The sequence below is a fragment of the Mustela nigripes genome, chromosome 12 (assembly GCF_022355385.1).
Source record: "Mustela nigripes isolate SB6536 chromosome 12, MUSNIG.SB6536, whole genome shotgun sequence".
Classification (NCBI taxonomy): domain Eukaryota; kingdom Metazoa; phylum Chordata; class Mammalia; order Carnivora; family Mustelidae; genus Mustela; species Mustela nigripes.
Window position 1 is genome coordinate 140,868,332 of NC_081568.1, and position 27,471 is coordinate 140,895,802.

At 34.8% G+C, this 27,471-nt stretch overlaps 1 protein-coding gene across 3 annotated transcripts in view; it reads left to right on the forward strand.

The window, feature by feature from the left end:
- DTWD2 (DTW domain containing 2) overlaps positions 1-27,471 on the forward strand; it is a 101,361-nt gene that overhangs the window by 43,418 nt on the left and 30,472 nt on the right. The window contains exons 5-6 of one of the 3 annotated variants that reach the window (XM_059416081.1): positions 15,277-15,352; positions 17,371-17,941. The exons of the other annotated variants lie outside the window; for them this stretch is intronic. Of the exons in view, the coding sequence (XP_059272064.1) occupies positions 15,277-15,352; positions 17,371-17,594 (300 nt within the window). The 3' untranslated portion in view covers positions 17,595-17,941. Of the gene's footprint in view, positions 1-15,276; positions 15,353-17,370; positions 17,942-27,471 lie in introns of those variants that run through there. 3 annotated transcript variants of the gene reach the window in all.

A 27,471-nucleotide genomic window follows, 5' to 3' on the forward strand; every position in this document is an offset into this window, starting at 1 on the left:
TTGGCCATTCCCCATCTTCCTGATCATCTTTGTCTCATTTTTTTCTGACATATTTAAATGATTTTTTTCTCATGCATGTTTTATTTTTTTCCTCAATTTCATTTCTGCTTTTTAGAGTACAATACTATTTTTATTCTTTTTTTAAAATAATAGTTTTAGTATTTTTTCCTCCTAACTTTTTTCTTTTATCGTCCTATGATTTCAAAAAGTACGTGTTTAATATCCTTGAAAAGACAGAAAAGTTGTAGTCTAAACTTTTTTTTCTCCAGAATGTCTTTTCGTGTGTTCTCTTTGTCAATTGTTTATATGTTTGCTTATTTATTCACTTACTCATTGGTTCACTAACTCATTTGTACAACATGTATCTGTTGAAATGCTTTCTCAGCTCCGTAGTCTACTTTGATGTTTTTGGTTTTGTTAGCGGACTAGAGTAGACCTGATCTATGTCTTCATGGAGCTAACAGTTTATTTACAGAGATTGACAATAATCTATTAGGTAACCACAAACATTTAATAATAATTGTGGTGTTCCTGCCCACTCCCTCCCCCCCAGCCTTTTTGGTGTAGGGTTTACTGCATTGGTCTTGGTCTAGAATTTCTTAAAGTTTCTTTGCTTGGGATATGGCTATTCTCATAAGGGGTTTTCTTTAGATAAACATAGTGCAGTCTTAATTTACCTGGGAGCACTATCTTGAAACTTAGCTTACAGTTTTGGGGATTAAGTAGAAAAAGGAAGCAGGGTTATTACCTTTCTTCATAAAATATTATTATATCGGAGATGGTTTACTTGATAATTTGGACATCTTAACACTTAAGATATAATATGTGGTATAGGATGGAAGTCACTAGAAGAAGCAAATGCCCTTAAAAATGTGTATCTAACTTAGAAAACTTTTTATTTAAAATGAATATATGATGATAATCAATTGAAGAATATACAAAGTATCATTTTATTTTGTAGTAATGGAAAAATACCATTGCTGGGGGTTACCTGAAAACAAAAATAATAGGTTATATGATATCTTAAATATTTATAGGTGTGAACACAGCAGTTACATATTCCTTATGAATTGTTACATTGGCAGAATTTTCATTGTAAAGTCATTTATCAGGAACGGCAAAAACAGTCAGTAATAACAGAAATCGAAATTTTTATTTCTTAGGCATTCCTTTTTAGAAATATATATAGTGGGGCGCCTGGGTGGCTCAGTGGGTTAAGCCTCTGCCTTAGGCTCACGTCATGGTCTCAGGGTCCTGGGATCCAGCCCGCATCAGGCTCTCTGCTCAGCGGGGAGCCTGCTTCCCTGCCCCCTCTCCCCCCACCTCCCCGACCTCTCTCTCTGCCTACACTCTCTCTCTGTATGTCAAATAAATAAAAATTTAAAAAACTTAAAAAAGAAAGAAATATATATATAGCAAGATAACTTTCTGTAATGATTTGTTATGGTATCTTCTTTAAATACTAAAAGAGAGTGTGATGTGGTAGTTCATTTGCCATCTGCCCTTGTTTTTCTTTGTTTGCATTTTTCTTTTTGTGCTGTGTTGGAGTATAGCAGGTACATAGTCTCCAGTGGCAGTTTGTTGAATTGTCCTTTATCGTTTGCATTATCCTGCACGCATGATAATTCTTCCGATGTGTCTGACTTGTGAACCCATTGTCAGCACAGTTTCCTTATTTGGATCATTGTGGTGAATAGATGCATAATCATCGTATCCTGGCATCATCCTTTTCCTGTTTAAATTCTGGTGTGTAACTCTTATGGAATAAACTGTGCATGTTTAAAGTGTACAGTTTGCTAAGTTTTAACACATGTTTGCACCTGTGCAACCATCATCAGGGTGAAGATAGTAAACATGTGTCCATCACTTAACAAATTTTCTTGAGCTTTGTCATTCTTTTTTTTTTTTTTTAAGATTTTATTTATTTATTTGACAGGGAGAGACACAGTGAGAGGGAACACACACAAGTCGGGGGAGTGGGAGAGGGAGAAGCAGGCTTCCTGCTGAGCAGGGAGCCCGATGTGGGGCTCAATCGCAGGCCCTGGGATCATGACCTAAGATTAAGGCAGACACATAAGGACTGAGCCACCCAGGTGGCCTGAGCTTTTGTCATTCTTTATTCCCCTCTTCTCCTATCCTGAGACAACCTGTGATCTATCTGCTACTATCAATTAGTTTGCATTTCCTAGAATCTTATATGAATATAATTACACATTAATACCTTTTTTTTTTTTTTTTTTTTGGTATGACTTCTTTCACTTGGCCTAATCATTTTGCAGTTTATTCTTTTTGGTGTGTATCCAAAGTTCATTCTTTTTTATTACACCGTGCACTTTGTTTATGTGGGCATCTGTTCATGACCTTTGGGTTGTTTTCGGGTTTGGGCTATTACGAATAATGTAGCTGGTGCATCATTACAAATCTTTGTATGGATGTATGCTTTCTCTTTGAGTGGCTTCACCTAGGAATGGGATGCTTGGATTCATGTAATAGGTGAATGCTAGACTTTAAAAAATGGGGGGTGGTGGTGGACAGTTTTGGAAAACTATCAAACTGCTTTCTGAAATGGTTTTACCATTTTGCATCCCTTCAGTAGTTTATGAGATCCAATTTCTTCACGTCCGTGATAACACTTGATATGGGCAGTCTTTGATGTTTTAGCCATTATAATAATTGTATAGGGATATCTTTTGTGGCTTTGTTTTGCATTTACCTGATCATTAATGATGCCTAATGTCTTTTCACCTGCTTATTTGTGGTCTGTCTTTGGTAAAGTGTACATCAAATCTTTTGCCCATTTTTAAATTGGCTCCTCTGTTTTCTTAATGAGTTTGGAAGCCCCCCCCCACCCCACTGCACCTTCCACTGCAGGCCCTTGAGTCTGAGAGTTCTTTATGTATTCTGGGTACAAATCCTTTATTATGTATGTGATTTGCAAATATTTCCTTCTAGTCTGTGGCTTGTCTTTTCATTCGCTTAGCAGAGAGTCTCTTTGGAAGTGCAGAATTTCTTAATTTTGATGAAATCCAGTTAATGCATTTTAAAATACATGTGGTTGATTTTTAAGGTAAGGAATCTACCAGAGAAGTCAGCCTATTGTACCTTTATGCATGAAGAATGGAAAGAGATAAAGTTTCCAAAATTTTTATGGCTAACAAAGCTGTGCTCCAGGTATTTAAATCTTCAGAAATAGAAATGAGAGGTCAAATTCTATTACCAGGGCAATCACTTATCAAACAAGACAACCAATTAAAAAAAACCCCAGATTTATTCAATAAAGGCTTTAGTCCCAGGACATGCTAGGACTCTTTGGCTCCAGATGACTTGAGAGACTCCTTCATTACAAATAAGCAGTTGAAGGATGGTTTTATCACAGAAAATAGAACATAGAACAGGGTGATTATTACATTTGTAACTTAACAGCTTCTATACTAGACTTGTATCCTTGTGAATGCTTTCAGTTGTGTGTTATCAGGACAGGTCCTCGGACTTCGAATGTTTTGCCCTCGGCAGAATGAGCCTGAGCATCTCTTTTTATCTTTCTGAGATTCCTTTCACTAGCAATTACTAGCTAGGAGGGCTTGTGTTCTCCAAGATAAACCAGAAATTCCATTAGTTACTTGGTCCTTGGAGGAAAGAGCAAGGCTGAGAAATTTAAATATTTGTAGGATGAAATAAAAAGGGAAATTTTATTTTAACAAATCAAATAGCGGTAAATAATGTTTTATCTACATAAACACATGACACATATGTAGACAATTATAAACATACACCTAAGTATATAATGCAGGTATTAACAAAGGTACTTTGTCTTTTGAGATTTAAATAAAATTGTCTTGTGTTCCTTATCAACTATGCTGCAGGAGTTTTCTGCAAGCATATAATGATCACTCTTGCTCTGAATTCCTCCTCATCTTACATGGATTCAGCCTTGTGTCTATCCAGATATAGAAGGTTGGCCCTTTCCTAGTTCACTTCACATCACATACACAGAGAGTTCATGTTTATATATAATAGACACTAATGAATGCTGGATTAGATGAAGTTACAGGGCTTGCAGAGGGGTGGAACAAGGTGAGCGATTTAAAATGGAATGTTCAGTAGCCCTGTTCTTTCTCCACGCACTTCTGGTTTTTTGCAATAATCCACTCTCCCTCTTTGTCTGTGTCTCTCTTTCTGCATGTCTGTTTCTTCTGTTATCCCTTCTCTTACCTTTCCATTTGTCATTGCCTACAGATTCAGTGGAGATTTAGGTATGTCTGATTATTTATCTCTTTGTAGATCTCATTTTGTGGGAGAATTTCCCTGAACACAGGCAGAAACCTTAATGTTAGCTGGTTAAAAAACAAACAAAAATGCCTTTTTTTTTTCTACATTAATGTGTATCTTAAAAAAAGTACAAAAGTTAGAATATATTACTCTGGAACTAAGTTTTTTTTTTTTTTTTGTATTTGACATATTTTGGATCTTTTGTTTGTGACATGTGTATGATAGCTTATGTAACCATTCCTTTTACTGGACATTTTAGGTATGAGTACTAAATTTTAGTGAACATCTTTGAACACAGTAGCTTTTTGAATGTGGGAGAATTTTTATTAGACTCTTAGAAGTGGATTTGGGGTCAGAAAGTATGTACATTTTATACTTTGGAAGATACTGGCAGAGCAATCTCCATTAATAGTCCAGGAAAGTGTCTATGGCCCCATACTCTCAGCAGTCCTGGGTATTGTCATCATTTTACCTTTTGCTAATGTGATGGTATAAAGTGGTATCTGATTATTATTTTAAATGTCTTTTTAATTGAATCACCTATTTTTGCTGTAATTCCAAATTTAATATAGACACTAATGGTGTGCATTCAAAGATGTTCATTATAATCCTAAATAAGGCAATAGATTTTGATTCTGTATTCTTTGTGACATAATTCTGTCCTAATATGTATGTAAAATTATCTAATATAAATGTTACATTTTAAGGCAAAATGTTTTTTCTCTTTAGCTCTTTTGTTTCACTTGATTGAATTTCAAATATGCATTAATAGATGGGATTATGATGATGTTAAATATGGCAGAGATTATTATTACTATTATTTTTTATTTTTTTTAAATTTTGGTACATAACTTTACCTTTCTGGGAAACTCAAATTTATTTTTAATGGGATTTTTGTCTTCGTAATGACAGTGCATAGTGCATGATATTTACTCAACTTTTTAAAAAACATTTATTTATTTAAGAGAGAGAGCGGGCATGCGTGTGAGTGGGAGAGGGGCTAAGGTCGAGGGAAAAAGAGAATCTCAAGCAGACTCCCTGCTGAGTGTGGAGCCTGAAATAGGGCTTGATTCCACAACGCTGAGACCATAACCTGAGCCAAAATCAAGAGTTGAATGCTCAACCGACTGAGCCACCCAGGCACCCCTGTAACACTCAATTTTTAAACCACATTTAGAGGTGTTCACCATCTCCTTTAGATAGTTAGCTAGAGATTTGGTGGTCCTGACACTTTCCTTTGAAAATTCTGATAAGCTTCAGAGGACCAGATTATAGTTGGTATTCTCAAAGTATTTTATAGCCGGACTCAAGTGCTGCTGAGTTTTTGCTTGGTAGAATTGGAATCCTTCTAACTTCTTAACAGTGATGAGTATTCCCACTAGATTATGGTTTATAAGTAATGTTTTATGAAGGCTGTTTATTTTTCTTCAGTTACTATGATGTACAGTGTCCATTTCTCTCATAATTTATGATTTTATCTTTCGAAAAGGAGAAATGTTGTCAACATTATTTGAACTTATGAAAACACATTTATAATCCTTACTAATTATGTAGCAGTTAGTTTTAAAAGTTATTTAAAATTTATCTCATATGTTTCCCAGGAAAAAAACTTTTAGGCAATATTGTTCCCACTATGTTTTAAGAATACTGACTGAGGTTTTATCATTTTGGCCAGTGAAGATTAGTAACCACATTTTTGTTGAAAAAAAAATGGAGTTTTATGATATACTGTTTTTACTATAATAAATTTAAAGATATTTTTGATGAAAGCAAAGATAAGTTAGTAATAAAAACTGGTGTCCATTTTAGTATGATAAAATATACAGATGCACCCAAAGGATATAATCTCATGTCAAATATATAGAAAGATTATATAGTAATGCAAATATCTATTTATATGGCATAAAAGGATATAAACAAATTTTTGACAACTTATAATCTTAGAGCATCTGGTCCTTTGATATCATTAACAACTTTGCATGCAATCCAAATCTTAAGATCCATATGGCAATCAATTGTGTATACACCAAAGAAGATGTCTCAGAAATTATTATAGACTTATGAGTTCTAGTAGATTTTAAGTCTACTGTGAATAATGTGTTGATTACCATATAAACTAACAGGCATACTTTTCCCAAATGGATGCTTGTAGAAGTGATTATGATTGAAAACACTATAGTTCTTGGTTTTACGCTCTCCAGTGATCAGAAACATTTTAAACTATAAACAATATGTTCTCCAATATGAAAAAGATCCATTGAGATAATTATGTTGAAGAAAAATAATGATAAATATTTAAATATAACGATGAGTTTGACAGTAAATATTCAGTCTCACCTGAAAATTTTTTGTTTTATTTTGTTTGTTTTTGTTTTTTGGTTTATAGAAATCTGGGTACTCTAACCAGTTTATGATTTATTATTTGATCTTTATTTGAGTATAAATGAGTTACAGTTGTCATATACTCATGTGGTTTATCTTTTAGCTATGTATTCCCACAGATGAACCTACTTATATTTCATCCATCCTATTAATATTTTTTGAGTCCCTACTTTGTTTTAGGTAGTATTCAATACAAAGGATGCACTTAAAAAACTCTTTTTGCCTTTGAACATTTGATAACTGATATTTCAAGTAACATATTTGCAGCTTTTCATTGTTCATAACTTCATCAAGTTAAATAATTGTATTTTCATGAATTATTTTCTCAAGAGAACCACTGGATACAGTGACATATATTGATATAAGGTAAGAGAAGGTATATTGTTATGCGATCATATAGACAAATTCTTAGAATATGTTTCATGGTAAATTGCCCCAAACAGAAATAATAAAAGGGAGATAATTATAAATCATTAATAAGAACTTAAGATTATAGTGAACCATTGCAGTTTAATTTTGAGTTTAGCTTGTGTTAAAAATAAATATTCCTAATGAAGTCATTTTGATCTCTTGATGATCTGAATTTGTAATCCACTTTATGGATAATCAAGAACTTGTCTAGCTTATGTTGACAGGTCTCAGACACAGTTTACAGCCTGTTGTCATACTTAATCAGATACAGTATATCTCTTTTGTTTAAACTAACATGGTATACTGCCATAAATGCATACCAGCATATAGCATTTTCCCCAGTTACATAAAAGGTGTGACTTTAGGCAAGATAATGAACTTTACACAGAGAATTGTATCATATGCATTTTGGTCTCTGTTTCAACTTGATTCTCAGTGAAAATCAAATTGTTGAAAACTGAACTGGATTATAAAATCAAAAATTTGCTTCTCCCCAAATTTGATTGTGTTATGCTACTATTTATGTGTTTAAACATATCTATGTGTTTAAACATAAACTATTTATGTGTTTAAACATGATTTAACATTTGACAATGTTAGATTGTTGGACATACTTACAGTGCAATGTGTGTTCTTAGGCATTTGGACTCCTCCCCTCCCTTTTATTCAGCGTTTAGAATTTTAAGAGAGGTCATAGGTTGTTGATAATGTGGTTCTCAAAAAAATGCAGGCATGTGATGTGGTGAACACTGGGTGTTACACGCAACTAATGAATTATTGAACCCTGTATCAAAAACTAATGATATACTGTATGTTGGCTAATTGAATTTAAATTAGAAAACCCCAAAAATACAGGTAAAATATCTTAGAAAATATATAAGCTTATACTGTAAGGTATGATAATCTTTAATATAAATAATTATAGATTTAATTTTATTTGCATATTATATTTTATAATATAGTTAAATCCTGGGGGAAATGTAAGATATATAAGAAAACATACTTGGGTAGCTATAACAATTTTGAGATCCTTTGAGTATTTTTTCCATCACTGTTTTTTGCTTATAATCTATTAACTCTGTTATCCAGCCCATCTTAAGGCAAAATACTTTATCTTTTTATATGTCAGAATTATGACTATGCTTCCTGGGTGGATAAAATTTTTCTTTTCTGCAAACTGAAGTATCCTTTTTTTCATTTCATTGCTTCAATTTGCCCTCATTATCTTCATAGTAATACCATGCCTGCTAAGCTTGCACAAAGTTTTACAGCATTATTTTATTTACAGTTATTTGTTTAGAGATGTTCTTATGACAATAAATAACTTAAATTTGTAGAGATCAGTTTCTTTTGTGGTGGTAGGAGGGAAAAATGGAAGGAAAGGGGCATGTGAGGTTTCTGGATTCTGGTTATGCTCTGTTTCTTGATTTGGGTAATGGTGTGTTCACTTTGCAAAGATTCATTTATGATTTGGGCCAACATCTCTGTATATCAAACTTTATACAATATAATAAACTTGAAGAAGAAGTTTGTATATACAGTTGATTCTTGATACTTGTGATAGTTAGGTTTTATAAAATTGCTTTGAACACTGAGTTATTGAATACTGAGCCATTGGCCATAGGGAAAATATAGGATTAGTTTTCTGCAAGCCTCTGGTCACAACAGTTTTTCAGTCAGTCAATGTATAACCTTGTTTTATGTGTGTTTTTGTTTACAGACACCTTATTTAATACATACCTTGATTGATGAACTGAACTCACGGCCAACAGCACTATATAACTCATGCCTGAATGAAGCTTATCTAGCACACATATTATCTCTATAGGGCACATCACAGCCTTCTTGTGCTTAGCAACACTAGAGAGCACTTTATTACTATGCTGGGGGCCATTTTAAACGGTGAAGTCACCAAAAGAAAGCACAGAAATACACAAAATGTGGCACTTAATACACTTGAGAAAAGGATAGTTGTAAGCGGTATGAAAGCAGAAAAATACGGCGAAGCATCACTGTGTTCTACCTCAGCTGGGGTAATGTGTGCTTTGGGCAACTGCATTTTCCATTTTTCTATGCATGAGCATGTTTGCAAATGACAGTGAACCCTAGAGGACTGATCTTTACTTAAAAATTAATTTTAGCAACCAGATAAATTTACAAATACAGAATCTATAAATAATAAGGATTGACTCTATGTGATTCCTGCTGTTACCTGAGTAAATATTTTTAGGTCAAGTATGCAAGAGAGCTAAGAATAACTTTTTGTCTCCTTGAACTAAACATTTTTAATGGCAATTCTGCCTTTGGCTCAGGTTATGATCCTGGAGTCCCGGGATTAGGTCCCACATCAGGCTCCCTGCTTGGCAGTGAGCCTGCTTCTCCCTTTGATCCTCCCTCTTTTCATGAACTCTCTCTCATATTCGGTCTCTCTCAAATAAATAAAATCTTTTAGAAAAAAATAAAATAAGAACAATTATTTTTTTGCATCAGATTACCAGTTTTCATAATAATCCTAATTTTTGATGACAAGCTTTATTAGATTAAAAAAAATTTTTTTTAAAGATTTATTTATTTATTTATTTGACAGACAGGGATCACGAGTAGGCAGAGAGGCAGGCAGAGAGAGAGGAGAGAGGAGGAAGCAGGCTCCCTGCTGAGCAGAGAGCCCGAAGCGGGGCTCGATCCCAGGACCCTGAGATCATGACTTGAGCCGAAGGCAAAGGCTTAACCCACTGAGCCACCCAGGCGCCCCTAGATTTAGAATTTTACCTTCTGATTTTATGCTGCTCAGGAGTTCATTGTAACATTGCAGGTTTGCTTTTGCCCAGTAGCAAATGACCATTAAATTACTATTTTCGGGACGCCTGGGTGGCTCACTGGGTTAAGCCGCTGCCTTCGGCTCAGGTCATGATCTCAGGGTCCTGGGATCGAGTCCCACATTGGGCTCTCTGCTCAGCAGGGAGCCTGCTTCCCTTCCTCTCTCTCTCTGCCTGCCTCTCTGCCTACTTGTGATCTCTCTCTCTCTCTCTGTGTCAAATAAATAAATAAATAAATCTTTAAAAAAAATAAATTACTATTTTCAAGTAATGTATGTGTATTTTTCAGAATAAATTCTTATCAAGGTTAACCTTTAGGAGACTTTAAATATATTGTATACAAGGTTGAGGTTAAGAATTAATTTTCTTTCTTTTTTTTTTTTTTTTAAAGATTTTATTTATTTATTTGACAGAGAGAGATCACAAGTAGGCAGAGAGGCAGACAGAGAGAGGAGGAAGCAGGCTCCTCACCGAGCAGAGAGCCCAATACGGGACTCAATCCCAGGACCCTGAGACCATGACCCGAGCTGAAGGCAGTGGCTTAACCCACTGAGCCACCCAGGCGCCCCTAAGAATTAATTTTCTAATAGTAATTTTACTCTGAAGTTATTTGCGATGATGCATATTTCAAAAAGTAATTATTTTTGGTACATTTGGTTTCACACACTGAACCTTTTTAACCTCTTTTAAGTTTTTCCTAGGAATAGAAGCTGTGTCATTTTAGGTTGGGTCAGGCCAGTGGCTTGTACAGCTTGGTATACTGTTTTTTGACAATGATGTGATCTCTTGTTCCAGTTATCTATTGCTGTATATACACTAAGCAATTCACATAGTAGGCTCAAGACTGCTGTTCTTAGTAACATGCTTGCAAGAGTGGTTAGCCTCTGGGATTGTGAATGGTAAATAGTTTCCTACACAGACATAAAAGTTTCCAAAAATGATAGTGGCTCGCTGTGCTTAAACTCTAGGCAATCAATGTGGTATTTGGTGACTGTGTGCTGTTCTCTGGGGGTCTGAAATTTGGTATGTTCCAGGCAGAAGGTGCCTACAACCCTGACTTCCAGTAAAGACCTTGGGCACTGTGTCTGTAATGAGCTTCTCTGGTGGACAGCACTTCACACAGGCGGCCATAGCTTGGTGCTGGAGGACTGAAGTGTGTCCTTTGTGACTTCACTGGGAGAGGAGTCTTTGAAGCTTGTGCTTGCTTTCGTCTGTGCTCCCCCCTGTATATTTTCACCTGGATGATTATCTTTATATTATTTTGCTGTAATAAATCTCAGCTGAGTTCTGTGAGTCCTAATAAATCACTGAACCTGTGGGTTGTTTTGGGGGACATACAAATCCTACAAAATTTGTTATTTTATAAACAACCACCATTGTATTGCATCTCACAGTTTTGTTGTTGAGGAATTCAGTCATGGTTTCACTTGGTGTGGCAGAGGTTACTTGGTGGTTTTCATTTAATGTGTACCCTGGACTGGAGGGTCTGGGAGCTTTCTACACACATCTGGCAATTTGGCAGTGATGGCTGAAAGGCTGTGTTCAGCTAGGATTGATGCCTGGAGTGCCTATATGTGAATTCTGCCATTAGCCCCGACATGCCAATTAAGAAATCACACTACCCTGAGCAGGCAGATCATTCATTCATTTATTTTAGACTTCTGAAGTAAAAAAAAACAAAAAACAAAAACAGCCATCATAGTTTTTTTTTTTTAAAGGTTTATTTATTTGAGAGAGAGAAAGAGAGATGGAGAGAACCTCAAATAGACTCCCTTCTGAGCACAGAGCCTGATGTGGAGCTCAGTTCCACAGTCCTGAGATCATGACCTGAGCCAAAGAGTCAGACGCTCAACTGATTGTGCCACCCAGCCTGTGTTTTTTTAAAAAAGATTTATCTAGGGGCGCCTGGGTGGCTCAGTGGGTTAAGCCTCTGCCTTCGGCTCGGGTCATGATCCCAGGGTCCTGGGATCGAGCCCCGCATCGTGCTCTCTGCTCAGCGGGGAGCCTGCTTCCTCCTCTCTCTCTGCCTGCCTCTCTGTCTGCTTGTGATCTCTCTCTGTCAAATAAATATATATAAAAAAAAAGATTTATCTATTTATTTATTTAAGAGAGAGAGGGACAGCATGGTTGAGTGGGAGAGGCAAAGGGAAAGTGAGGGAGAATCTCAAACTGATTCCATGCTGAATGTGGAGCCTGACGTGGGGCTTGATCCCAAGACCCTGAGATTATGACCTGAGCCAAAACCAAGAGTTGGAAGCTTAACCAGCTGCGCCACCCAGGCACCCAAAGATAGCCTGTGTTTTTATTCTTAGCTAGAATACTTGAAGTAATGTATTTTGTGTATCACCACATATTTGATGAAGTTGTTAATTGCTTTTATGTTTCCCAGACCACATTCTCCAAGTTAAGGAATTTCTTTGTGTTCTGCTGAATAATTCTGTATTCGTGTTATCTATACCCTCTGTGATGTTATTAACATGTACTATATTCTCTTGACTCTTGGATTTATAAGCAGTGTATGTTTTTGTTATATCCTCTTTAGAGAAAAACTCTCTTAATTGATTTTATCCTATTCCTTCCCAGATTCATTTTTTTAAATTTGAAAATGAAAAATCTGACCTGCGTGCAGTATGATAGGCTCAGATGCACCATAATGTTTATTCTCTAGAAGAACTATGGAAGCATGAATTCCCTTTGCAGAAAATATTATTGCTTTTTATGACTAGAAATTATTCTTACTTAATATGGAAAATTGCTCAACTTGTGATGAGGAATGTTTCAGGTTTGTCATTCCAAGAGACCTCATGGAGCCTTTTTTAATGGACAACATTGAAACATTCTTGCACAGTCTCCATAGTTATTATGTATTTTAGCTCATAGTTTGATATTTTCACGTATGAGTTCCTTGAGAACTCCCAAGTGAATGTTATTCAATTCTAATTTATTTATTTACTTATTATTATTATTATTTTAAAAAAGATTTATTTATTTATTTGAGAGGGAGAGAGAGAGTGAGCAAGTGAGAGCAGAAGAGCAGGGGCAGGGAGAAGCAGACTCCCCAGTGAAAGGGAAGCCTGATGTGGGGCTTGATGCCAGGATGCTGGGATCATGACCCGAGCTGAAGGCAGGCGCCCAGCCGATGGAGCCACCCAGGTGCCCTCAATTCTAATTTATTTTTAATGATCATGTTTATTTTTCAGTATTAACAATAAATGATATCTCTATGGGATATCAATGCAAGTTAGAAAATAATTTAGCTTGTATTGTGTAATATAATTTTAGCAAATTGTAAGATTGTTTGAAAAAGTATTATTAGTGGTCCAATGTCATAGATAAGGAAGCTGAGGCATAGGGTGTTTTACTAAGCTTGAAAATGTAAGAACTGAGATGGGAATGGAGGTCTTAATGACTGCAAGTCCCGTTGCTTGTCTTTGCTGTCCTTGAGCGCCCATTCAATTTTAGGAGCACGAGTGCTTCCAATCGTAGTCTTAGTGTTTGGATTTTTGGGGGAGGAGGGGATCATCTTGATCAGGATAGGGCAGATATTAGACACTTTACTTTCATCAGCTTTGGACAGTTGATGTTTTGAGCTTGATATTTGGATACTTAGGGTGAACCCATATGGTTGCATATAGAGTGCTTTCCCTCACTGAGAATGGCTCAGTGTAGATGACTGAATTTCAACCTTGATTTCTGATTTAGCATTCCATTTTCTCCAGGGGGAAATCCCTACCTTCCTAATTCTTGCTCTTAGAAATTGGATCACAAAAGCTCCACCCAGTGGTTGGAATCTTAATCCAAAGAAGGATCATGTTGGTGCCCCTCTGATTCTTCTGACCTGTCCGAATCAGTAGGTGGAGGGCTTTTGGCTACTTACCCACCACTCCAGTGCCTCTAAAGACAGGGTCTTTTACACTGTAGGTCACACTCTGCTGGGGCTTGCCCATAACCCACCTTCTTCCTCTTACTCATTAGCATATATTGAAATTGATGCCATAGTAAGGGTTTTCAGATTCTTTTCATCCAAGTATGCTTGTTCCTTAGAAGAATGCTCAGCTACTAATTAGATGTAGAATTTTCGCACTTACCATGTATTCATAGTATCTTCTGAAAATGAAATTGAGAATTTGGAATCTCTTTAAAGTAATAATTTTCAGTCTGGAGTTGAAAGCACGGATTTATTAGAGCCTGAGGTGTACATTTGTGGGTTGTTTTCTGGGTAGAAGCTTATTGAAACCAGGCTATGATTAATGTTATCTAGAATGAGAAAATAAGGTAAAAGGAAAAGACTGTTTGAGGTTGGCCCTTGAGGAGTAGTCCTGGTGGTAGATGATGAAGACTAGAAAAAAGGCAATGCTATATATATATATATATATATATATATATATATATAGTTATCTATAACACTATAGATAAGTAAATTCTTTTGAAATCTGTATTGGTTTTCTGTTGCTTCCCTAACAAATTACTATGAATCTAGTAGCTGAAAACAATATAAAGTTAGTATTTTATAGTTCTGAAGATTAGAAGTCTGAAACAGTTCCTAGACAAAAATCAAGGTGTCGGTTTACCATGTTTCTTTCTCGAATTCCCTCCCAAAGTGCTTTCTTTTAGGACACTTTGTCATTTTGCCTTTATGATTGATGGTCAGTTTTGAGTTAATTTCTGTATAAGGGTGATGTAATTACAGATGTAATTTCTGTATAAAGGTGATGTATAAGGGTTGAGATTCAGTTTTCTCCCCCTATGAATATCCACCATTTGTGCCACCACCATTTGTTGGAAAGATTACCTTTTTTTTTCCTGTTGAATTACTTAAGTATCTTTAGAAAAAAATCGATGACATCTGTATGTGTAGGTCAATTTCTCGATGCTATATTTAGTTTCATTGATCCATGCCTTCCCTTATTCTCATACTACACCATCCTTAATACTGTGGTTTTATGCAGTGAATCTGGTACTGTAAATCATTTAGCTTTTGTTCTTTTTAAAAATTGATTTGGCTAAAGTTGATTTGTATTTTCACGTGGATTTTAGAATCTTCTTGTCAGTTTGTTACAAAATTATGTGCTGTATTTTAGTTTGGATTACACTAAATGGGCAGATTAAAAAAAAATCTGTAGATCAATTTTGAGAGAATTGACATCTTAGCAGAAATGAGTCTTCCAGTTCATGAACATGAATGTGGTGTATCTTGCTATTTTTTTTCTTTCTAAATTTGTTTTAGCAAGTTTGTGGCTTTTGTGTTTAGGTCTTACACATTTGGTTTAGGTCTTACTTGGTTTAGGTCTTATACATATTTTGCTGTGTGTATCTATAAATATTTCATGTTTTTGATCCTATTATGACACTGTATTTTGTGGATTTTTAAAAAAGATTTTATTTATTTATTTGACAGAGAGAGAGTGCAAGTAGGGGAGCAGCAGGAAGAGGGAGAGGGAGAAGCAGGCTCTCTATTGAGCAGGGAGCCCAATGTAAGTTTTGATCTTAGGACGCTTTGGCTCATGACTTGAGCCAAAGGCAGCTGCTTAATGGACTGAGCCACTCATGCACCTCTGTATTTTGTTGAATTAATTTTCAAATTGCTGCAAATGTATAAAAATACAATTGAATTTTGCATATTGACCTTGTTTCTCACAGACTTTTCTAAGTTTAATTATTATTGGCAGTAAGTTTTTAATAAATTTCTTACGTTTTAAAAAATGAACACGATCACATGGAAGACATTTTTTGATGGTGAAACAGTAGAAGACATTGTTATTTTTATTGTGGAAATTGCTAGAAAATTATGAGGAAAAACTAAAAAGAATTTAACCCCCAAATGAAACATTTTCATTTAAGCCTCAATACAATTGCTCATAGGATAGAAGACTTTCTCCATAGTATCAAAGATCAGTTGATCCAAATTTTGATAAATTGCAGATATTTTTATTTAGCTTTAGATTTTCTGTGATAAAGAAAACACAACACAATTAATACTTTGGGAAAAAAATACTTTGGGTGAGCTCAAATGTAGAAAGAAAGGTTATCAATTTGTAATCTAAAAATTGAACTCAGAGCATAGATATTTTTTGAATCTTTAAAATCTGTCAGAAATTTAAATATGAAAAAAGCTTATTTCATGTGCACAGTGCCCAGGTATCGAAAGTAAAAAATTCAGATTTTTTTTGGAATTTTCAAGCAAGAAATGTGTATCTTTACTGCTTTATTACATCATATTATACATATTGAAAATACTTGTACCTTGGTTTTTTTAAAGTAGTCTCTCTAAATGATGTCATGGATACAACTGTTAAAAATAGTTTTGTATAGGATACCTGGGGGTGGCTCAATCGGTGACTCTTGATTTTGGCTCAGGTTCTGATCTCTGGTCATGAGATCGAGCCCTGCTTCAGGCTCTGCACTGAGGGTGAAGCTTGCTTAAGAGTCTCTCACTCTCCCTGCCCCGCTCCCAACTCATGTGTTTTCTCCTTCTCTCTTTCTAAAAAAAGAAAAAGAAAAGAAAAAAAAATCTTTATATATGTATAAATGTTATGAATTATCACTGGCTTATGGAACTATTGAAAGAAATCAAGGACACTGAATTTAGTCATTTTGTGTTATTTGCTAACATTTGTTGGTTGTATGGTAGAAGAATTTTATAAAGAATTTACTATATTTTTTTAAAGATTTTATGTATTTGAAAGAGAGAGATACAGTATGAGGGAGGAGAAGAGGGAGCAGCAGACTCCCCCTGAGCAGGGAGCAGGGAGCCCCATGCAGGGGTCCATCCCAGGATACCAGGATCATGACCTGAGCCTAAGACAAACACTTAACTGACTAAACCCCCCAGGTGGCCTCAAGAAGTTATTATATTCTAAACTCCAAGTCAGAATGTTTGTGAAATGTTCCAAAATCATAAACAAACAAACAACAAAATGCCATTGCAATTTAAGTTTATACATTATTATACTATTTCATAAGAATTAGATAAATTTGAAGCTCGAGGAAAGGAAATAACAAGAAAAAATTGAAGAATGCTTTGTGGACATTAGAAATTTAAAGTTACTTTTCAATTTATGCAATATGCCCCTGAATTTGACATTAATAAACTGAGTTAATACAAGATTTAGTGTGTTTACTCACTAGACAGTCTTATTTTTTAAATTGATATGCTTTTACTTCTGAGTTAAAGATTTAAAAAAGATGAACCATTTTTGTCATTGTGGATGCAAATATTGAAGGAATGTATGTGGTACATGAATGTGTTATTTGAAAACTTTGAAGTATGTTTGGAGGAACTTAGTTATGTGAACTACTTTTTAAACTCTTTGTAAAATCTAAATACCAATTAAAAGTCCATAATTAAAATTTATCCTCCTATGATATAAAATAAACAATGAATTTCAAATTGGACGTAGTTTTAAGAAAAGAATACAAAACCCTTAATTTTTATAGTGATTACATTTTTTTTTAGATTTTTAATTAACATGTAATATATTATTTGTTTCAGGGGCACAGGTCTGTGATTCATCAGTCTTATATAATCCTCAGTGTTCATTACAACATACACCCTTCCCAATGTCCATCACCCAGCTGATTACATGTTACTGTGATCTCAGGGTCCTGGGATCAAGTCCCGTGTCGGGCTCTCTGCTCGGCGGGGAGCCTGCTTCCTCCTCTCTCTCTCTGCCTGCCTCTCTGCCTACTTGTGATCTCTCTCTGTCAAATAAATAAATAAAATCTTTGAAAAAAAAAAAAAGAAAAGAAAAGAAAAAAAATATAGTATTTTATTTTGGATTTTCGTGGTTAAATATATTATTAAAAGTAATTTTACCTTTTTCATTTCGCTTTTTAAAATGTGACTATTGGAAAATTTAACATTACATATGTAGGTTGGAGTATATTTTCATTAGATAGCCCTGAGCTAGATCATTTTGTTATCTTGTCTGTAGGAAGTTTTGTGAGTGTTTTCTGGATGCTTGAGGTTAAGAGAGGTTTGAGTTAAGGGTGGTTTTGTCTTAATTCAGTCACTGGTAATTTCTTGATAATCCTGGTTGCATCAGCTACTCTCTTAGTAATATATTTTATTATTAATAAATAATGGACTTTCTTCATTAAGTATGAATACTGTGATCCAGTGAATCTTACTGGGTTGCTAGCATATGTGGAAGTATGTACTAACATGAAGAATTTATGTTTGTACATACTAATTACTGTAACTTCCAGTGAATCATATTAGGGTACTGGTGGTGTTTAAGCCTCCAATTGCTTGCATTCTTTCAGAGGAGTACATTATTCAGAGATGTTTTGCATAGCCACAGTTAAGAGTTGGCTGAGAGGCAGTATATGCACTGTAGACTTTCTTGCAACAGCTGTCACAGTTGGCAAAGGTAATGCTGGAGAAGTACTGCATTAAATTGGCCCAGTGGACATAATTAATTCAGAGAAAGAAGAGTTGTTTGCATAGCAGGCATGCTTGGCATAGTTTGGCAGCTGGTATGATTATGTGCCTCAATTATAGGGCATGGTGGGTAAAACCGCCTCTGTTTATGAAGTGGTGTGGATTGTGTAGTGGGAACAGATGGCTAAAAAATACTTGACCTTCTAGTACCTTGCCATCCTAATAATGAAAATAAATTTTTTTGAAAATTTTTATAAATTTGGAAAGCATCCTGAATACAAATGAAGAATTGTGCCAAATTTAGTCAGAAGAAAAAAAGGCATATTTTAAAATCTCTTTCATATAGCAGTTACTAATCTCATTATTGATACAAATTGTTACACAAATGTATAAGAATTTCTGATTCTGTAGAATTTCACATTTAGCCCTCTGTGTATTTTTGCTCTATTCATTTACCTCCTTAATAATGAACTATGCACATTTTAAAAACTACTTCCCACCTGTGCATTTATTTGACTTCTGAATTAGAGAGAGTAAATAGGCCACAAAACTTGTGAAATGAGGCTTTTGTACTTTGGTGACTTGCTTTGATTTATATCCTCAGGACTGCATTCTGTCTACCAATTTTCAAAGATATATAGAAATTTAAATGAATTAATTCAAAAATATAAGAACTTTAGAATTTACAAAATGTAAATTACTGAAGAATATATACAAGACTATCTGCTTAAAACTTTATTGTATGTAGTGCAATGAAATGTGTAGGAGGACAGGCCCTAAGGCATAATATGTGCGACCCCAGGTCCTGATGTCACATTGTCTGGCTTTATATCAGGCTCTCTAAGTTCCTTGCTGTCTGACATGGCAAGTTACTTCTCTGCTCTTAGAGTCCTCATCTGGAAACTGGAAGTAATGATAACATTTATTTGTTAGATGGTTGTGAGATTTAATTAACATTATAGATGCAAAGCATTTTGCATAGCTCCTAGCTTTTAGTGAGTACCTGCCAAAGAGTATTTTATTGCATATGTACATAATGAAATTTAATTCCTTTTCTTGAATAACTGGGACCTGACTATTTTAATCATTTTTTCTTAATTAATCAATTGTACTTTACATGGTGTTATTACTAAATAGGAACAAAATGAGATACCTATTCCTGATCTCAAATTTCAGTAGAAAGCTGAATAAGATACTTCATTCTTTTCTGAAAAACTGTGTTTTCTAAGGGATACATGTTAATCTTCAAAAGCAGTGACTTAATCACTTTCTTGCATCACGGTAATTAAATAATTGTTAAAAAGACTATATCATCATTTTTTTAGAATGTAATTTTTAGTAAAAATAATATATTGATATGGCTACAAATTCAAAAGATATGGAAGAGCATACGTTGAAAAGTCTTCCTCTCACTTCTATGCACTCTTTACCCAGTTCCCTTTCCCAGAAGTGACAAGTTTATCAGGATTCTTACGTATTCTTCCAGATTTATTTTCTTGATGTACAACTAAATACATATATCCCCCCTTTCTTAGATATGTGGTAAATGCTTGCTGATGTGTTCCTTGCCTTATTCATTTGGCAATGTATTTTAGGCAATATTCTGTATCTGTCTTTCTGTTCATTTTTTCCCTTAATTTTTCAGCAATAGCTTTATAGAGATCCTGTGTTGGTTTCTTTTTGTTTGTTTGTTTTTGTTTTTGTTTACCCATATTTATATGAAGTGAATTTTTCTTGGTCTGTTATTTGCAGAAAGCACCTGTGAGGGAAGGGCCAGAGTCCTGGGAGGAATTTTCTTTGTTATTTTGGGTTTGTCCAAGATTTCACTGAAAGTGCATTTACAGAAGAACCAGTGGTCTTGGACTGATATCAAAGTTCAAAACTTCTGCACTTGGAAAGTCACTGTTAAGAGAAGGAAAAGACATGCCACAGAGTGAGAAAATGTTTGCACAGAATATATTTGAGAAAGAACTTGTATTTGGCATATATAAAGACCTCTAAAACTGAATAATAAAAAAAGCAAACATCTCAATTACAAAATGGGCACAAGTTTTAAACACTTTACCAAAAAGATAGCTGAATGGCAAATATGCACATGAAAAGATGCTTAACCTCATTAGTCACTAGAAAAATGCAAATAAAACCAAAATGAGGTACTGGGATACACCTATTAGAATGGCTAAAATTCTACACCATGTTTGGCAAAGCTTAGAGTCATTGAGACTCATGCAGTCCTACTGGCACCAACTACAAAATGATGTACCCACTTTGTAAAAATAGCGTGTCAGTTTCTTAAAAAACTGAAAGCTACATCTAATATATAATCTAGCCGTTCTACTCCTAGGTATTTACCCATGAGAAATGAAAATAAATGCCCGCATAAAAATTATATATGAAAGTTCATAGTAGCTTTATTAATAATAGCCCCAAACTAGGAGCAACGCAGATGTCTGTCAACAGGTGCATGGATAAACTAAGTGTGGCATATCCATCTCATGGAAAACTCACTCACTGTAAAAAGCAGTAAAACTACCCGTAGTCATTGCTACCTGGATGAATCTGAAATTATTCTGAGTGAAAGAAGGCAGATAAATATGAGGAGATACTATGTGATTCCATTTACATAACATTTTAGGAAATTAAGATTGAATGTATACTGTCATAAAGGAGACCCTTGCAAACCTGGATGGGACAGATGGAGTCAGGAGTCAGGAAGGGACAAGAAGAGATTGCAAAGGCTTGAGAGGGTCATGGTTATTAGTTCATAATCTCGATGGTGGTGATGGTTTCACGTATATATACATATATACATATGTCAAAGGTTTTAAAATTGTATAATTTAAATACATGTAATTTATTTAACTCTGTCAATTTAACCTCAAAGAACAACAACAACAAAGTAAGTGAAATGGTGAAAAGTCCACATTGCTAGAGTTATCAGTATTACAGTCCCAGAGCTCAAAATTCTTGCCAGGTGTGCCCAGGTACAGATGATCCTGTCAAGAGAGTCACATTACAGTGTGTCCAAGTTCAGCCATTCCCCTTGGGGCCCAGCCCTTTATATAGAAAGGGCTAGAGTAGTATACTGTTGTGGGTGTGTGCAGGGACCCATCTCATGTGGCAGGGTGTGCTCCATCTATCTCAGCGTTGAGCAGTATGTACTGTGATGGTATAGATCTGTACACTTGGATGTGAACACAGTCTTACTTGATCGTCCTCAGCCTTCCTGGAGAGTCAGAACCTGGTCCACACACATGGCTGAACTTAGTGCCAGGTACCCAGGACAAGAGTCAAATTAATAGGAACTCTCTGTGAATCATTTAAACAGGCCCCTAGATCAGCTTTATTAAGGTTCATGCCTGCATCTCATATTCTCATAGAAACTTTTAGATCACATGTTGTCACAAATTTTAAGTTAAAGAGCTACCTAGGAGGTTGAGTAAATGGCAGATCCAGGACTTGAAAGCCCTTGTTTTTCCCACCCTACCATGAAGCCATTCCAACCTGTCTGAAGAAGTTTTTGCTGATAACAGCATTTTCAAATTGGTCTTCCCTAACTTTTTCCTTTTGGAGGGACATTCAGAATAGACCACCACTTTTTAAAAATATATAAACACTATATTTTTTCTATTGTTAATTTGTATTTTTTGATTAATATTAACTTCTTCCCTAAATTTTCACCCTTACGAAAGATTAGAATCAGGAAATGATTATATTTTCTTATTGATATTATGCTAAAAAATTTAAGTCTAGTAATTATTCTACTTCTAAAAATCCTCAACTAGCTTTTTTTTTTTTTTACATTTCTTATTACCTTTTAAAAAATTATTACTCCTTTTTACCCTGATGCCTTTTATTCCAGGGATTTATTCACCCCATAACTGGAATCCTTTATCTAGCTTTTCTAAGTTGAACTTTTTATTTTATTTTTTATTTTTAATACAGCAGATTCACATACAGTAATAAATAATTAAGAGAAACATACATCTTTTTACATCTTGTAATTTTAGTATAAGCTGAAAATAGCTAAAATAATATTGGATAGATACAGAACTTATAATACACAGTGTCATCTCTTGCCTCTAGTCCTTTGAACTCTGTGTCCACTAATAATAGATTGTATTCCCCTGACTTCTGTGTGAATTTTCTCACCTCACAGTTTTACACATCTGTGTCTAGAAGCCACATCCCCAATACATTCCTCTAATTAACGTATATTTGTCCTATAGGTCCTACTTTCAGCTCTTTTTTCTCTAATTGACTCATTTGACATGTGTCTGCAAGATGAGGCTTTTTGTCCAGGTATTTCCATAGCAACGTGCAGTGAGGTCCACAAGTTCTCCTGTCCCTGGGACCTGGTGCATGCTATCATAATTGCCCATTTATTTGTCCGTGTTTTCCTACCCTGCATGATAATCGAAGAGTGTATTGCCTGGTGTTCCACTCTTGTATTCCCAATAACCGTTAACTCCTTAAGGGCATGTCCTTCTGTTGCCTAATGTCCAGAATGGTGTCTGTCGTGTACAGGAACTGAGTAGATATTAAAGGTTGGATGAAAAATAATGGAGCAGAGCTGCATAGACAAGGATATTTTAGTTAAATAGTTATTTCACTGGATAAACACAGTCTATATAATAAAGCAGAAGCTAGACTAGAATGTGTAGTGGTGGTCTGGTGTAGTAGGGAAACCTTAGTTTTTAAAAGGTTATTTTAGGGGCTCCTGGGTGGCTTAGTTGGTTAAGTGTCTGACTCTTGATTTTGGCTCAGGTCATGATCTCTAGGTTGTGGGATTGCGCCCCACTCCAGGCCGCACACTGGGTGGGGAGCCTTCTTAAGATTCTCTCTCTCGCTTCTGCTCTCCCTCTGCCCCTTCCCCGATTTGCATTCTCTCTCTCTCTCTCTCAGAAATAAATAAATAAAAGGCTATTTTAACTGCCCAGAGAAATGATATAGAAAGTGTTAGAGGAGATTTGAAGAAATAAATTTTTCTGAAACGAAGAACCTACCCGCATGATTTTATAAAACTTTCAATTGCTTAGAGATGAGTGGTGAGATATTTTAAGAACCAAGCTCCTTTCATTTAGCTAAATTAATAGAGTGCCCTTTTAGATAAAGTAACAGAGTGCCTTACACGACAATAAATTTAAATATGTATTTGATGGTTTTGTATGAGTATGCTAATAATTTAGTTCTACTTTAATTACACCGAGCTCATGTAAGAAGGAACTGTTTTCTAGTGTTATTGGTGTTCCTAGACATTGATTTCTGAAAAAGGGTAGGAGAGTAATAGTATGACACATAATTAATATTTGTAGACCTCCTCTTAAGGACAACAGCATACCTATTTTATATTATTTCTTGAAATAGCCAAAAAGAATGAAGAAACTAATATTTTTCTGGTTCTGTGAGTGAGTTTTTGAAATGTATGCAAAAGGAACTTCATGTCAGAAATGTATATAAATATGCAATTCTATTAGTGCAGTTACAGGTGTACATTTCTCTAAAATTCTAGAACTTCTGGAAAAATTTTATTGACAGTATTCTAGATCTGGCAAAAAAGAAATGGAGCATGTTTATTAGTTTTTGTGTTTCTTTTTGCCTGTTCCTTTCTTATTGGGTAACTGCAAAGGTGTATTTACAGAAAAAGAACCCTTACAAATTAAAAAAATCTGATACCTAATCTTGAACTATACTATTTGCTCTCTTCTACTCATTAGGTACAAAGCTACAAATATTTGTCAAACTCAGCACCAGCATCTTCAAGTGTCATTTTTGTCACAATTCGTCACAATTAAAACTCATTTAAACCCATTAAACAATAGCTTCCCATTCCCCTTCTCCCTCATCACTAGGCAACCCCCATTCTGCCTTCTGTCTCCGTGAATTTGACTACTGTAAGTATCTCATATAAGTAGAATCATACGGTATCTGTTTATTTTTCTGTCTCTTTCCTGTGAAAAGCTTTTGAAGAAGTTTTATCCTCTAAGACCAGTAGTGTTAGATTTTCCTTCATTTTCTAAAAGAAATATTGAAGTTCTGGAAAAATATGAGTTTCAACTAATACTGGTAGTCATTAGAAAGAAATAGTATTTTCAAATTGGTAATAATTTGTCATTTTTTATATAAGAACTCTCAGAAACTCAAATTTCATTCTTTCAAGTAAACAATGAAGATTTAAAAAATAGATCACAGTGTTTTGAGTCATTGGAATCTGTGGTAAAAAGGGAAGCAAATAGAGCTTTTCTTTCATATTCTTGTAAAATTCACGTCATTTAATATTTAACTAGTTGTTCTTTCTATGTACCTTTGAACATATGAGAAACAAACGGTAGTTTGCATGTTTAATGTTTTGCTGCAGACATAAAGTGATTATTCCAAAGAATATGTATACTAGAATGCATTTGAAATCTAATATATAACATTGAAACTAAAACTATGAGAATAATTCTCTTGCACAGTTCCTAAGGAGGTAATATGATCATATCATTTGCATGTAATATGTTTTGATGATGGCATGTGAGCTTTAAGGTGATTGAAATGATTTTCAGTATGCTGTTGTAAGCCATATAAAAGTACTAAGAATCATTCCTGTTTTTAGTTTTTAAGGAAAACCCTCAAATGAAATACCTACTTAAAATAGGGAGCCTAAGGTTTTGGTTCATATGGAAGTTTAACTGTGACTTTTGTTGGTTATTTTAGTGTCCAGCAGTTTTAGACTAGCCTATGTGAGAAAAGACCATGACATGTGTGTGAAGAATGCTACTTTTTTTTAATGTTGCAGAGACCTAACTGGAGCATTTTGTTTTTAAATTATGAGTACTCTGAATGAAGTGTAGTGCCGTTTGAATGCATTGTAGTACATGATTATTTGCTAGTAGTGTGAGTTTGTAGATGTCTAAAATCCCAGCAGATATATGCAAATTGAAATAATATGTGGATGGAAAAAAAACTGACATACATTTTAAAAGAGGAAATAAGGAAAAATAATAACAATTTAGTTGTGTCTAGAATGCAATGAAAAAACCCATTCCATTTGAAAATTAGGCAGCATGCTTTAATGAGATTTTTTAAAATTCCAAAGAGAATTCCAACTGTTACCATTTGATTAAGATAAATGTTTCTGAGCTCATTAATTTTTAACACAGGTTGTTTCTGATGTTGGGGAATCTAAAATTCTGTTTGTTATAAGACATGAGGAAGACATGTCCTAATTTTAAAAAGATATTAAATATGGGAGGAAATGTGTGTCTAAGATTCAGTGGAATACACAATTATTGTTCACAAGCAGAAGAAGGTAAAAGAACTTGTCCACAGTTATAAAAAGCGATTAACACTCTGGATGTGAATTAATTTCTAGTCTGGGTTTAGAATTCTTTCTTTTAACCAGTAAAATATAGGGCCCCACTTGTAGACATGTTTGTATCTCAGTGATAAGATAAACAAAAGTGACAACCAGACCCCCTGCTTCATGGCATTCCACTGAATAAATGTAGTGTGGTTTATATAATTGTTTCCCCATAGCTTTATATTTAGTTTGTGTCCAGCTCTAGTAAACATCCTAATGCTCTAGTAAACATCCTAATGCCTTGTGTACATGAGTATTTATCTGTGGTAGGTAACTAGACGTGAAATGGCCAGGTCAAAGAGTATTCATGGTCTAAAATCCGATGGGAGCTCTAAAGTTGCCTTGCATGGCTGTGCTGATAAGTTGGAGGATCTGTTTTTCCACTTCCACTGAAATGGTGATTGAATCCTACCTAAACTGACTGTGGAAAATAATTTCCTAGTGTTTTCATTTGCATTTCCTAATTTACTTTGGGGAGTGAGAATCATTTATCATTATTATTATTGTCATTATTAGTTTTAAAAGAGGGGAGTCCTTGGGATTTAGGTTGTAGACAGTAATGGCTCTGTTGCCTAGGGATCAGGCTATGGAGGAGGGTTCTAATATGGGTGGGAGTAGCCTAGACTCATCAGCATTGATGAATTATCCTGAAGATTACCCTAAATCTAGGTCTCACTGATCTTTTTGTGGTTACTTCTGAGTTTGGTCCTCGTGGATCTGCAGTAGTTTTCTCCAGCAGTTCCGGGATGGGTTGACTTCATTTCTGTCAGTCAGCCCATTCACTTTTTAGCTAATGTCTGTTTTAGCAATTTCTCATCAACTGATATTTTCTTGGTCTTTAAAAAATTGTGCTAAGATTCTTTAAAATTCCAGATTTTTTTTTTCTTGCACAATTGAAACTCTGTACCCATTAAACAATAGCTTCCCATTCCCCTTCTCCCTCATCACTAGGCAGCCCCCATTCTGCCTTCTGTCTCCATGAATTTGACTACTGTAAGTATCTCATATAAGTAGAATCATACGGTATCTGTCTTTTTGTGACTGGCTTATTTTACTTAGCATAATGTCTCCAGGTTTCATCCATGGTATAGCATATTCTGTGTTGTAGCATCGATGTTTTTGCTTTTCCTTCCTTTATAAGGCTAAATAGTATCCCATTATTTATCTACCACATTTTGTTTATCTGTTGATGGACATGGGTTATTTCTACCTTTTGGCTATTGTGAATAATGCTGCTGTGAACATGAGTACACAGATAGTTGTTCAAAACCTGCTTTCAGTTCTTTTGGGTGTATATACACAAATGGAATTGGTAGATAGGATAGTGTTAAAACTTATACATGGAATTATAGTCCTCAGATGCAATCTTTACAAAGTTGTGAATGTAAAAACATTGCTACGTCCCTTTCCATGGAATAGGTTCTGTACCATACAAAGTGAAAATCATTTTGCATTTTCTTACCATCTTCTGAATAGAACTTTATAATTAAAATATATTTTAATATATTTTATATGTTTAATATATCTTAACATATTTAAAATATATTCAAAGGTTGCACATGGACAGATTCAGTCAAGTATTTTTCCCACTTTTAATCATGCTAGTATAAAATTTTTAATTTAGCCAAAGAACTGAAATGTATTTATGTTTTCCTAAGTTTTCTTTACTATTATTTCCAGACTGCATACACACACACACACACACACACACACACACTCACCACTACACATCTACACACGTTCGCGAAAGTATTTTTTATAAGCCAGTGTCTTTGATTTTTAACTAAACTGGAAAAAGCTGTTAATTTTGAATATGCTCAGAGCATGTAATTTGTGACCTAAGTGTGGAGAAAAATCTGTATCTG